Source organism: Cupressus sempervirens, chromosome 5, assembly GCF_028749045.1.
Source record: "Cupressus sempervirens isolate cs-2001-9-10 chromosome 5, ASM2874904v1, whole genome shotgun sequence".
Lineage (NCBI taxonomy): Eukaryota > Viridiplantae > Streptophyta > Pinopsida > Cupressales > Cupressaceae > Cupressus > Cupressus sempervirens.
In genome coordinates, this window is record NC_143122.1 from 811,403,967 (window position 1) to 811,418,951 (window position 14,985).

Below are 14,985 nucleotides of genomic sequence, written 5' to 3' on the forward strand. Positions count from 1 at the left end.
TAGAAAAGTAGCATGCACCGTGCAATTCATCAATAATCTCATCGATGCGCGGGATAGGGTATCGGTTCTTGATTGTTTTTTTGTTTAGCTCCCTATAATCAATGCACATCCTCATTGTACCATCCTTCTTCTTCACCAATACTACTGAAGAAGCAAAAGGACTCTTGCTTGGCCGTATGTGCCCCATGTCAATCAACTCCTTGATTGCCTTTTCTATTTCATCCTTATATCTCTTGGGGTGGCGGTAAGGTGTGATGATAACTGGCTTAGCCCCTTCCTCTAACTCAATAACATGCTCGATTCCCCTATCTGGGGGTCTCCCTGGAGGTATCTCATCAAACACCTTAGTATGTTTGGTTATTATTTTTTGTACATCAGGTGGATACTCCTGTTTATGCTGCTCTGTCACCTCAGGCATTACTTTGAACTCTGTTGCCCACTGCACCTGATCATGTCTAAAGAAACTCTGCATTCGTTTGAGTGAGACCACTCGAAGTCTCCCATCTGACAAACCTCTGAGCACTATCTTCTTACCATTTGCCTCAAACCTCATTTCCATTTTCTGGAGGTTAAATGTAAACTCTTCCAGAGACTTCATCCAGTTCATCCCAAGCACCATATCCTGATCACCAATGTTGACCACAAAGAAATCTCCTGTCATGTCATAATCTCCCAAACGAAGCTGCAAGTTGGAGATTTTCTTGGTACAGTCAATTTTGAAGCCATCGGCAACCATCACCTTAAATCCCCTATGCTCCTCTGTATGTAGCCCTCTGCGTGTCACAAACTTCTCATCAATGAAGTTATGTGTTGCCCCTGTATCAATGAGTGCCACAAATCTCTGTCCATCCAAAGTTCCCCTAACTCTGAAAATGACGGCCTCCTGTATACTAGACAACTGAGCTATCGTGCCATCACTACGTGCTTCCTCATGTGAAGAATTATCATCATCTCCATCTGATTCTGATGACTGCTCTGAATCTCCATCCACTGACTCTTCAGCTGAAAAGTACTCCATCTGCTTAGCTTTTGCTTTCAATGGACACTTATGTGACAAATCCCAAGGCTCCCTGCAATGAAAACAAAGCTTCTTCTTCCTGAGATCATTAAGTGTTTCATTGTCCAACCTCTTACTTTCCTCCTTAGGTGGCTGAGGCTCTCTATGAAAAGGTTTCCTGTCCTTATCTTTCCTTGAAGGGAAACTCTTTGCTAGGAATTTATTTTTAGAAGCTGAAGAGGAATCCATGTCACGAGCTTTCTTAATGGCTTCCTGCAAAGTGGGAGGGTTGAGAGCTTTAATCCACCCTCTCAACGGATCAGCTAACCCATCCATAAATAGAACCAGTATCCTCCGTTCAGATACATCTGTTACTAACACTGCAAGTTTCTGAAACTCTGAAATGTATGTCTCCAATGATCCCCATTGTTTAAGCTGAGCTAACTCCTTGAAATGGAGTTCTGGATCCTTCCTATCAAAACGTTCAATCAGTCTCTCCGTGAACTCCACATATGAGGTAATGTGTGCATGACCCATAGTGACCATACCATGATGCCACCACTCGTGTGCTAACCCCTCCAGATGAATTGCTGCGTACTTAATAGCTTCTTCCTCAGGCATAGGGTTCAATTGAAAGTATGTGTCAAGCTTTTGAACCCAAGCTCTTGCTGAAGACTTCCCCGAGCCATCATAATATGGTAACTGAAGTTTCCCTACTTTCTTCCGTAGCTCATAGTTCTGGTTCCTGTCATGTCCACGTGGCATATGTTTCATCTGCACATCCATATACTCCCTAAAGGTAATTGCAGCAGTAAAATCTGGACCTCCGGCTTCCCAATCTCTCCTCAACTGGTCATGTATATCAATGATCTGGGGTTCTGGTACGGGCTGCTCTGGAGCTCTAGGAGGGAATGTGGGAATCATGGGCCTCGAACTCACGGTCCTAGCTTGCTGGGGTGCATGACCGAAATTGTTCCCAACTTGTTCACCTTCATTATGTGTCCCATCCTGATTATTCCCATTCTAATTGTTACCATTCTGATTATTACCTCCACCCATGTTAGCATTCAACCCCATTTGACGAGCCATCATCTGCATCATAAGCTCCAATCTCTGATTTTGTTCCTGTGCCCTTTGTTCTGCTAATCGCTGTCCCTGTGCCAAGGTCTCTAATAATTGTAAAAATCTTTCCTCTCCAGGCTCTGGACCGGCATTCCCGCCTCCACCTAATCTTGTATTCCTGTCATCTCGGTCACCCATATTGCTGTCTTGATCAAAAAATACCTCCGCTGTGTCTGTATGACTGGATTCTATACCCCCCTGTACGGATGAACTAGACTGTTTGCTTTGCAGGTCTGAACTCCTACTTTGTCTTGCTCCGGTATTGCGGAAATTATAAGGCCCCTGTCGCATGCTCAAACATAAATGCTCTGATTTTAGTGTTTTGACAAAACACTTTCCTCTCTATCCGCCAGTTCCAAATTTCCTATAAGACCTCCACAGGATGGCAGGACTTATAGCTCTGATACCACTGTAACATACCCTACTAATTCTACCTTGAATTTTTTTAGTTTTGATTCAACAACATTTTGTCAAACAGTTGGTGTGCAAAGTCTGATTTGTAATTTCTGAGTTCTTGTTCAGATGTTATAATACTTCTCTGCCAAACAATGACCATATGATCTGAAGAATAGCAAGGACAAATATCTTGGCACTTGAACACTACTACAAATATGCAATGTAAAGAGTTCTTATGGACTGATCGTAAATGTTCCGTACACTTATCCTCTATTCAAGATATACAAACTTCATATAGCTGTGTACAAAAGTCACTGAGTTTGTAGTGCAAAGACTGTTACACAGTGACTGAATATGCAAAACTCTTTATAATTATGACACCTATACATTCATTGAACTATTATAATCGGGTGTAGAAGAACCTGGAAATAATATGATCGCTGTTGTTCGAAATTTGAGGATGGATGTCCAGTTTAGCAACCCATCTAATAGCTGCTCGGTTAGGGTATGAAATATGACCTCCAAGTACACAGAATGAGGATTGTTCATGCACACTATTCACACGCACTGTTCACGCGCACTGTTCACGCGCACTGTAGCAGCACTGTTTACCCACAAACCTGCTCCAAATCTCACCTCCAAATCTGCTGTCCATGCTGTTCAATGTCTGCAATGATAATCCTTTGGAAATGGAACAATTTCAATCTTACCTGTAGCTGAAAAATTGAAGCTGAATGCACACAGTATGAAGCTAATAGATCTTAAATCCCTTGACTCTGTCTTCCAAGAGCGAAAGGATTGTCACCAATGGAGGATTTCATCTCCAAAAGCCAGCAACCAAACCAACCAAACTAAGCTTGAATTCATCAATCTCTTCATATCTCCACACCCCACTCATGGCTGTATATAAAGTCCTCTTAGAGGGTCGACCCCCACTCCACAAGCAATGTGGGATTAAATCTCATATTTGCATTTTAATATATTGTTTCCATTTATCACTTTAAAGTCCCAAGGAGATCATTTGGTGTCCCACTCTTGGGCACACATATAAATACAAAATATAATAAAGTAACCTTATAATATTAATTTAATTGAAGTTACTTTATTAAATAACTTCTGGCATTAAAATTCCATAGCAAATGATCTCGAAACACCACAAATGATAGCTCGTTAGAAAGAGCTAAGAAAAACACATCCAACCCCATCATCAAAATTATCATCCGACTAGCCTGGCTGACTTACTAAAAATAGTAAGTCACATTGTAAATGCCTCCAAACGAACTTAGTTGGCCCCAGAACAAAATTGACTAGGCCAAAACACCACAAGATCCCGTCCATGTCCTTGTTAGCCCCCGGGACCACATAGAAGTAGGCTAACGACAACATATATCCAAACTGGTTAAACAGGGGACATTACAGATGAATGCCACATTCAGTAATTCTTCCAGCCAAATGGGCCCTAAGAATGCTCTCTACTAAGAATATCTTGGATATCTTGATTAGCTTTAGGAAATTCTACATTTATCATGAATGTCCTCTACTCTACTAAGTTTAGATCAGGTCTTTGTTTCAATTATCATTAATATTCCATTACTTTATTGAATAGAATAATGTTTTCTTTTTACCTATCCTTTATATTACTCCTTGCCTTGTATACATATGAGACTCATAGACTTGCTTCTGTCATTGGGTAATCCACAGCCAATGTATCTTATTCTTCTTTGTAGCATGGTATAGATTGATGACTCCTAAATCATTCTACTAAAGTTGATCTTCCATTATATTGATCTTCAACCATGAATGCGCAATAATGTAACTCCTTTGATGATTAAGCTTGTGGGTAATATAAATTTCCACAGCTCCGAAAGTAGGATCCCCATAGTGGTCTTCTTAATCTGAAGATTAAAATACCATAGAATCTGATCATAACTTGGTCGATACTACTTATGTAATCCAAGGGAGGCATCGTATCCTCCATTGTCTACCATCACCGCTGGTAATTAATCACTTCTTTTAATACGTATTGGCTATTATATCCATTCATATCTCCTTTTGACGGGGCGCTTAAGATTTCATTTCTGACAATGTTTTATTTGTGGCATTAGGCGACCAGATGTGTAATGTCTTTTTATTACCAATGCTATATTTTTTCTTTCTTAATGATAGTTTACTACCTTCCTTAGTGATGAAGATTGCCAAATCTGTTTCACTAGTAATTTTCATTACATCTCTCTTTTCCCAATTTGATCAAACATATTATGAAGTGAAAAATAATTTTTATATTGCCTTGCCTAGAATGGTTGCTACGACATTATATTGCATTTCATCATCTTGGATGAGGTTCGCCATATTTGATTAATTTATGTTGCCCATAATCATTGTTTTGCTCTATTAAATGTAATTGTTGTTGTTATTCTTATGCTCACTCCTCAAACATTATTGTTGTCTATGTCTTTGTAATGTTCCATAGCTTCTTACTGAATGCTCTTTCTTGTCTTGGTATGCCAATCCATAAAAGCTGATGGAAAATAATCTTCCTTAAATATCTCTGAGATTGTCCTGATGATGATATTCAGATTGGCATTTTCCTTTCCTTGCGTTGTAGATGATTTCTTGTTTTTCCTTCTCACTATTCGACGCTTCTGGAGGTGATCAGTTCGTTGACTCCTTGTATCTGCGCTTTCCTTGTCGTGATACTTCTCTGTCATTTCCTTTCCTCTTACCTGTTGATGATTCTTTGTTGTTTCACTTTTATTCCTAGGTTGACAGGATCATGCTCTAGTGTAATGTCCCCAACTTAAATTGATCAAGATTTATAGAATAACTCCATATAAAAATCAATAAATAAATAGTCGCCATTTTCTTAATGGAACAGATTTGCATTTAAGAGATTCATATTATTTCAATATAGCATGCACCAACTCTCTCCATTCATGGTTGTAACTTTTCATAATGCAATTGTTATTGACCAAATTATCCAGTTCTTAATTCCTTGAATATGATAGCCTTATACTTATTTATAGAGTGGTATATTTTTCTCCTCAAGAAATTCTCTGCTTAATATTTCCGTCTTAGAGGATAAAGGTATGTTCTAAGTTACACTTTCCAGAATATAATTGAGACTGATTGGTTATTCTGAATTTGATTATAGAGACTCTTGTTTCATGTACCCTTCCAAACTATGTCAGTCTCGTCAATACTGCTGAAAACCGCGGGCCTTCTGAAGCTCTTCAAACTTTAACAAGATATCAAAACACATTTATATATCACTGTGTACTAATAAGCAGAAATGGGTTATTTATATGGAGGGGTAATAATGTTCCTTGTCACTATTTAATATGACTGCATTTCGACAGTGGTCTTATTGCCATCTCTTAGCTCTTATTTATTCACCTTAAATCTTAGGCACAGTATTAAGTCGGTGTTTTGAACAGTTACTACTTTAACAAGATATCAAAATACATTCATATATCACTGTGTACTAATAAGCAGAAATGGATTATTTATATGGAGGGGTAATAATGTTCCTTGTCACTATTTAATATGACTGTATTTCGACAGTGGTCTTATTGCCATCTCTTAGCTCTTATTTATTCACCTTAAATCTTAGTCACAGTATTAAGTCGGTGTTTTGAACAGTTACTGGGGTATACAGTCGCTGGTGTTCTCATAATATCTCCGCTGCTTCTCCCCTTCTACTGACGCTTCTCCTATCGTTTCTACACCGTCAATTATTATGAGAGGAGGCGTCTTTGTAAAGCCGTGACCCTTGGTCGACGACACAGCATTACAGTATCCACTTTTAAGTTTGTTTAGTAGAATATAAAATTTTAATACAATATATTTAGTGTACATATATTGAAATAAAGTATTAATATGAAGGTTATAATATACTATTAATACATATAATATCAACATTAATAAATGTTATAATATATAATTGTTTATTTATATGATATTATTATTTCTTTGGCCATTCTACTTCATCTAATAAGATATTTTCATTTAATTATTGTAATAAAATATTATTATATTAATAATATAATATTATAGTATAATTAATTATTTGATTTCCGAGATCGTGTCATTTCTTCTATTATTATTTATTGAATTTGATCTCTGAGTTAAGGGCTATCACATGTTCTTAGTCATGTCGTGGCATTCTTCTCAATTATGTGTTTTGATCCCGTTATTGTTGTCATTAAGCATGTTTTAATATACGGTCAAAGGTGGACCTTCAATTTATATTCTCAAATTAATGCAAGAAAAGATGAATTGATGATTTTGCAGTTAAGCATTATATACTTGAGCTCAATTCTTGTGTGGCTTTCGGCATTGTCTCTAAACTTGCCTTTTGTAGGAAAGGTCTTTTGTATCAGATGTACGTTATGCACTATATGTCACGAAGAATAGAAGTGGTTATGTTAACAAGAGTTTATATGGTCCACTCACTGCAGGCAGAACAGTCGAGCCAATTAGAAGAAACTCGGGATTCCACCGACATTGAACAAATTCCTGATGTGTCTGGGAGGGTTGATGATCACAGGGAAGAGATTGATGGTGATAATCAATTGAAAGGTGAAGCATCTGTAAAATTATTTACTTTTTTCTGCATATATAATTATGTGCATTATAAACAGTTAGTTGCTAGAAAGACCGTGGGAGTTTCATTCCACCTAGTCTTCAATTCAATGCTCCAGAATTGAATTGGACCCATAAAAGGGATTTGAAAGTAGAAGTGATTATACATCATTGTATCATTGGACATCTATAATTTAAATTATTTATCTTCACAGGTTGTATATTCTGAATTTTAGTATTTGTTGAAATTAATTATCATTATGTATTAAGTTTGAATAGACTCAAACCCAAGATCTTCCACATAAAGATTCACAAGTTATTATTGTACTGTAGGCTCTACTATTATTTAAAGATAAGAATTTCAATTATTCTAAACGATGAAAGCCTTGACATCTTAGTAACAATTATAAAGTGAAAATACTCTGATAACCAGAGTAGAAATAAGGCACACGTGACCTGCAGCAGAGAACAATTTACAAAATTCAGAATTTAGATATTTTTTAGAATCAATTGCAATTTTTTAGTAGTCAATAAGTCGAACTCTTTTTGTTTGTGTACATTATATTATAAGATTTTGGAATGAAATCATAAGCTTGTACCATATTATGTTTTAATATCATAATATGTTACTGTTACACAAATTTTTGTTTCATCTTATCTGATGACGCTGCATTTTTTCTAGTTTTTTTATCATCTTTACTAAATATCCATCATACCTAGATTTTGGGAATGTATATCAAAAGGGCTCGCTTGTTGAAAAGTCCTTTTTTTTTCTACTGGTTAGAGTAGTCTTTGTTTACCGTATGGATTAATTAAGCGGCGCACACAAGCAAAGAATACGAACATAAACAGCAACCAGCAGAACCCTTATTATTATCGCATATGCCAACAGTACATTATGCTTTTCTCATATGATATGATAATGATCCGATAATGATAAGATGAATACAATGCTTCCCGAAGGGGTTATAAATACTTTCCGACGAACCTTCCCGAAGGTATCCGTCGGCTAAGTACATTATACCCGTTACAAACTGTTTTCCTGTCGGCTACATAACAAGACTTTTACCGAAGGAACCCGTCGGCCGATACACAATTTCTACCGACGACATCATTCCCCCCAAAAAAGAAAAGTCGTCTCCCGACGACTATTACAAAATCTCTGAGACAAATCAACAACCAAAATATAATGACTGACCCAACACTGTCACCTTAGCCAATCTGACATCTGACCCTGATAGCCACCTATGCCGCTTTCTGCTTTCCAATGACGAGTACACTGAACCAAGTGTCGCTGTACTGCCTCCAACGGGATGATCAGCTCCTCCCGAGCTCTCTACACATCCACCAAGACAGCCTCACAGCCAACACTTGCTCCCACTGCCTCTGGTACACAGAAGGTCCATGCCTGCAGTAACTTCAATTCTTCTCAACTGGTCAGACTCCCACGACTGATATCCGCAACGACTGGTGGTCCAGGGGGCAACGCCCCCGGCGGGGTCGAGGGGCAGCGCAACACACCATTTCTGTCATTTTCTGCCGATTCTACACTCTTTCTGGCAATCGCTGATTCTTCCTCTTCCCTATGGTATCATCTGATACTCATTCTGAGCATTCTCGATTTGTCGACGTTTTTTTTTTTTTTTTTTTTAATTTATACAAAACCTCCTGTCACCCTTCTGTGATGAAATCCGTACGCAAAAACCCCACTCTTCAAAATTTGTAATCTTGCAATCCAAATCCCTACACATGATATGCTTGGAAAATCCGTACAATCACCTCGCATTCCTAGCTGCAATTTTCGTACGTTGCTTTTCTTTAAAAATCCGTACAAAAAAAAGGCTCTAAAATCCGTATGCTTAATATATGTGCTTTAAAATCCGTACGAAACACAAGCCGTACGGTATCTCTCTCTAAAAATCCGTACAGCAGCCTCTTGAGAGCTCGTACAATTAATTTATTTGAAAAGCCGTACACCCTTCTTCAAACATTGAGAACCGTACGACAATTTTTTTCTTGTGAAATCCGTACGGTGCTTGTGGAAACCGTACAATGCCCCTCACTATGAAATCCGTACCGTTGCAATAAAATCCGTACGGTGGCTTTTAAAAACCGTACTACAACATGAAATCCGTACATTCTTAAAAAATTCTACTGCAATTTGGATTGTCTCGCCAATGGAAAACCGTACGGCAACATAAAATCCGTACCTTGGTGATGGAAATCCGTACGGTGACATGAAATCCGTACATTGCTGATGGAAAACTGTACGGTGGTCTTCAAAATTTGCACTTTAGTTTCAAAATCCGTACTTCACTTCTGGAAAACCGTACGGCACTTCAAAATCCGTACGGTGCTTTCCAGAAACCGTACGGTGCTTTACTTCACTTCTCTCTCTCTTTTTTTTTTTTTTTTTTTTTTTTTTGAAAATCTCACTTCTGGAACAATTATCTACAATATTTACATATATACAATACTTACAGTCTTCTCTCAGTTATTCGTCCATTTCATTGCAGACATTCAACTTCGACCTCTTCACTACATGGAATACTTCCTTTCGGTCTAGCATCCACTGTTTTATTGCTCTGTTATTGCTTGCTTCCCTCATCTGGTACGGCCCGACCCATTTAATTTTGAACTTGCCTGGTTTGATCTCATTCCGATCGTCGTACAATACCCACTGTCCGAGTGGAAACCTGCTACGCTTGTTCTGTGTCATCTCCATATCGCCCAGTTTGTTCCCGAAGTCCCGTACCATGGACTTCATCAACTGCCCCTTCTGTCCATCAATAACACTTTCACTCCGTACTGCTGCAACTTTTATTAGACCCTTTTGCTTTGTTTCCTGTGCAGACCATATCGTGTGCCTTCCTTGCTGCCAGTACCTTTCTGTTATATTTGTGGTTCGACATAATACTTTCTTCCTGCGCAATCGTACAATAGAATCTTTCCTTCTGTTCGGTTCGTACTGTATGTTCTGTCCTTCAGCTTCAGTCATATCCGCGTTTTCTTCTTCGGCTTCTTTATGTTGCTTCGAACATTCATTTCTTCCTTCGGCTTCTCCATGTTCCTTCAGACACTCATTTCTTCCTTCGGCTTCTCCATGTTCCTTCAGACACTCATTTCTTCCTTCGGTTTCTCCATGTTCCTTCAGACATTCATTTCTTTCGTCGGCTTCTCTGTGTTCCTTCGGACATTCATTTCCTCCTTTCTTACCTTCGTCGATCCTTAGCATATTACAACTTGAAAAGAGCTCATAATCCTCTATCTGCCAGTGGTAAAGACCATTTACTGAATCCAGATCATCATCTCCTTCCAATTGTAAGACTCCCTCCTGATCGGGTTCCATACTCTGCCTCCTCTCATCATCTTCTCCTTCGAAATCTGACGATAGAGCTTCTTCTCCAACCATCTGAGTGTGTAGATCGATGACATACTTTCGGCCTTTGCTTTCGAGTGATAAAGTATTTTTCTTCCAATCGTGCTTTGCCTTGGCTTGTATCAGCCACCCCCGGCCCAAAATGGCATCATATCCTCTCCGCTTCAGTGGGATCACGACAAAGTCCAACAGGAACGGTTGTGTTCCAATCGTCACTGGTTGTGCTGTCAGGACTCCCAATGGCTTGATTCCATGTTGATCGGCCGTTAACAGCTGGAATGTAGGCGGCCATAATGTCGGCTGTCCCAACTTTTTCCAAATGTCTTCAGGCAACACATTGACACCGGACCCTCCGTCCACAATTGTTTCCGTCAATACAGTCCCGAGAATTCCCATTTCGACGACTGCTGGATGGCGTCCGGATGAGAGGGCTAACAACATTGGATCTTCTGCACTTGCGCCACTTTCCTTCTCCTTTTTGTGTACTGTACTTGCTCCACGTTCTTGCTTCCTTCCATGTTCGCCTGGTAGTTGAGCAGCGGGAACAATGTTTGTGAGTGCCGATCGGAGCTGAGGCATAGTGAGCAACAGATCACTTATCCTGACAGGTATCTCGGCTTGCAAAATTTGCCGGACAATGTTCTGTTCTGCGCAGTTCCGTACGGAAGTACTCGGCGTGTCCTTCAGGTGTGTCGTTTCTGCCTGTGTTGCTTTCTGGATTTCTGCCCTTGCTTCCTCTAGTCTCCTCTTTTCTTCTGCTGGGTCAGGATAAAGCTTCGCTTGCTTCCGAGTGATGGCCAGAACTTCTTCCTCGTCTGTTCCTACAGTAATCAGATTTACTCCGGACTTTGGGCACTTGGTATCATCATGATCACCAGGTCCACACCAGCGACATAGTAACTTCGGTGTATTTGTTGTGGTGCATTCGCGGGCAAAGTGACCCCACAGATTGCATGCGCGGCATTGAACAATTAGCCGACCATTTGCATCATACTGAATTCGACTCCTTCCGCCATTATTGTTGTTGCTGGTATTGTTGTTATTTTGACCGTGCCGGTTGTTTCGGTATCCACCCGATGTGGCACCTTCCGTAGTGGTGTTCCCGTTCCCTCCGGACGGGGAGGCCTCCTGTGTCAGGAACACTTGCTGCGGTGTTCTTGTTTTCAAATTGAAAGGGCATTCCTTTATTGAGTGTCCCATAATCTGGCAGATCTCGCAAAATTGCTCTTTCGGGCAGGATCCCTTCGTATGGCCTTCTTTCTTACATTCCGTGCACCATAAGTCATTACCCTTAGGGTCCTTGTTCATGTTCTTGAATTCTTTCATCATCCGAAGCATGTCTTTCTGAAGGGCACGAACCTTCTTGTTGCTTCCTTCGTCATCGCTGCTATCATTTCCGGAGGATGCATCGTCATCTGAATCGGACGAGCTGGTCTTCTTCTTCTTCTTTGTCTTCTGGTCACTTTCGAGGTTCATTGCCCGGTTGTATGCTTCATTGTATGTGGATTGCGGCACGATCTTCATCTTCTTCCGCAGCGTCGGGTGAAGGCCTTCAATGAACCATCGTTTCTGTAACCCGTCAGCTGGTTTATTCTCCATCTTACTGATTAAGTCCTTCAACCTCTGGCAAAGACCCGTACAGTTTCATTCTTCTTTTGCTTGGTATTGAATATCTCTGCGACAATTTCGTTGTCATCCCGCAAAAGTTGAAATTCTGCGATGAACTCCTTCTTAATGTTATCCCAACTATTCAATTTCTGTGGATCGGCATCAGTAAACCAATCAATAGCAACACCGCGTAGGGTTGCGGGAAATTGTCGGATCCATTCGTTTGTATCTGTTATGCCATTCGCCCTCCAGATCGTTTCACATGTTTTACAATGTCGAATGGGATCAGCTGCTTCATCACCATCAAATTTAGGCAATTTTTCCTTCGGACCTGCCATTATTACTGTATGTCGAGGGTTGTGTTGTGTACCTGCGTTGTTTTGCACTGCCACGCTGTTTTGAGCACCCACGCTGTCTTGAACACCCGCGTTGTTCTGGACACCCGCGCTGATCTGTACACCCGCGCTGTTTTGCACACCCGCGCTATTTTCTGCGTCCGTGCTGTTTTCTGCTTCCGCACTGTTTTCAACACCCGCGCTGTTTTCTGCTTCCGCGCTATTTTCAACACCCGCGCTGTTTTCTGCTTCCGCGCTGTTTTCAACACCCGCGCTGTTTTCTGCTTCCGCGCTGTTTGGTGAAGAAGAGGGTTTGTCAATCGTAGTTGTCCGTTCCGGAAGTATATCTCGGACGAAGAGGTCACTCCACGCTCGTGCTCCTTCTGCACTCCGAGCCGTGCGAGTCGATCTGCTTCCGTCAGGATTCTCTTCCCGTGGCGTATGCAGGTTCAGAAACTCCTCCCTCGCTTCTTCCACCAAATCAAGCCGTTATCGAGTCTCTTTCAACAATCCTTCCGCACTCTTGCTTCCGTTGGAAATCTTCTGAAACCTCCTTCGACGCTCTATCTGCTGAGCCAAAATTAAATTTTCCTGCGCAACGCGTATGTCATCTTTTTCCTTTAGCTTACTCTTGTCTTTGTTCAACTGATTCGGCATTTAATTCATCTCCGCCTGCCTGCGTACCAGATCCATCGGGCAACGGCGCCAAATGTTTACCGTATGGATTAATTAAGCGGCGCACACAAGCAAAGAATACGAACATAAACAGCAACCAGCAGAACCCTTATTATTATCGCATATGCCAACAGTACATTATGCTTTTCTCATATGATATGATAATGATCCGATAATGATAAGATGAATACAATGCTTCCCGAAGGGGTTATAAATACTTTCCGACGAACCTTCCCGAAGGTATCCGTCGGCTAAGTACATTATACCCGTTACAAACTGTTTTCCTGTCGACTACATAACAAGACTTTTACCGAAGGAACCCGTCGGCCGATACACAATTTCTACCGACGACAGTCTTGATTTGAAAAACTAGATTTAATCATTACTTTAATAACCTAAATTACAAATTTTGTCTGCTTGCATTCTTCCTGTGACTATGTCTAAAGTTTATTTACATCCTTTTTTTGGATTACAGATAAAAGATTTGCAAGGGGTTATCTTGAACCTATTTGGGCTATTTTCCGACTGTTAATGGCTATTAAGCCATCATTGTGGCTGTTGAAGAATATGATCAGTTTGGGTTCACTTGGAGGAAAGAACAATAGAGAAATAGAAAAGATTCCACCCAGTTGGCAAGAGCGGCTTGACACAGAACAGAAAGAAAACTTGGAGCCAAATTCTGATCCTACATCTTCATTGACTGAAGATCTCAACTCTCAAAAGATAATGAGATTAGAGACTGAACTTGCAGAGACAAAAATGGTTTGTATTCCTTGCTGCTTAAGTTTGCGTTGATATTTGTTTTAATCCTTTGACTTTCGTATCGGGCTGAAAATTTAGTTATTGTAGGCTCTTAATGCTGTTATCGCCAGACAGGATGCACTCCAGAACAGTTTTGAACAGTTGAAAAATACAACCTTTGCAGTAAGTAATTTGAGCAAGTATGGCTAGTCCAGGAAACACAAGCAATGCAATTTTAGTAGAACATTTCAATGGCACAGATCTAACTCTGAGCTTGAACTTTTATTCTGATGCCAGAAAAGGCGATGTGGTTGGGGACGACATTATGATTGATAGGGAACTGATCAGCCAGCTGCTGGGTGCTGGTACCTTGAAGGTTCTGGTTATGTTTTGTAACAAGCATGATTAATTAGATTCAACTTTTGATTGAATCTCCATATCAATTTATTTTTCTGTTTGTCATCACACTCATATTTGAGTGCAATGCAAACAGCTTGTAAAATATGTAAATACTCTTAATAATTATATTTATTAATGCAGTTTCCTTAATTTCTTGATTTATTTATTTTCCAAATTTTATACATGTGGTCATATCATAAAGAAGGTTAAAAAACTGTTGAGGACTCTCAGACTCAAATTTTAGCTCATAACAGAATCACAGTGAACAGACTCAAATTTTAACTCATAAAATATACTCTGCATTCTCTGTCATATTTCTGAAATGGATGTGTAAGGAACAGCAGTACCTCACTCTAAACATATATCAATCGAAGAGTGAGAATCCGCGGTTTACTCAATACTGATCGCAAGGATCCCACATGTCAATAGCTTTGACGAGAAGATTCTTTTTCCAAGGCCGAAACAGGTCCAAGCCAAAACTAGCACTTTACACCTACAGTTATGAAGAGAGGTGAAAATACAAGGAGATTTAGAACATTTTGTTAAAAACACTGCGCATAACCAAGATTATAAGGAGCAATCATGTTTATGAATCTTAGAGTACTGTTCAAACAGAATTTAAATAAAACCACAATTTTAGAAAGCCAGCACAAAATCCCTTTGACGTAAATCTAGAGAAAATAAATATCATAAGTATTCAAGACTTGTCACGACCCATTCTTCATGATACCAGTCAACTCAGTCCCCATGTG

At 39.9% G+C, this 14,985-nt stretch overlaps 1 protein-coding gene across 4 annotated transcripts in view; it reads left to right on the forward strand.

Annotated features, from left to right (window-relative positions):
• The window catches only part of LOC149558362 (phosphatidylinositol/phosphatidylcholine transfer protein SFH10-like), a 285,735-nt gene extending 271,340 nt beyond the window's left edge, over positions 1-14,395 (forward strand). For all 4 annotated transcript variants that reach the window (XM_089832627.1, XM_089832628.1, XM_089832625.1 and 1 more), the window contains 4 exons: positions 6,973-7,093; positions 13,569-13,855; positions 13,943-14,017; positions 14,132-14,395. In XM_089832627.1, coding sequence (XP_089688753.1) covers positions 6,973-7,093; positions 13,569-13,855; positions 13,943-14,017; positions 14,132-14,167 — 519 coding nt within the window. In that variant the 3' untranslated portion in view covers positions 14,168-14,395. The remainder of the gene's footprint in view (positions 1-6,972; positions 7,094-13,568; positions 13,856-13,942; positions 14,018-14,131) is intronic.
• Positions 14,396-14,985: the final 590 nt, after the last annotated feature.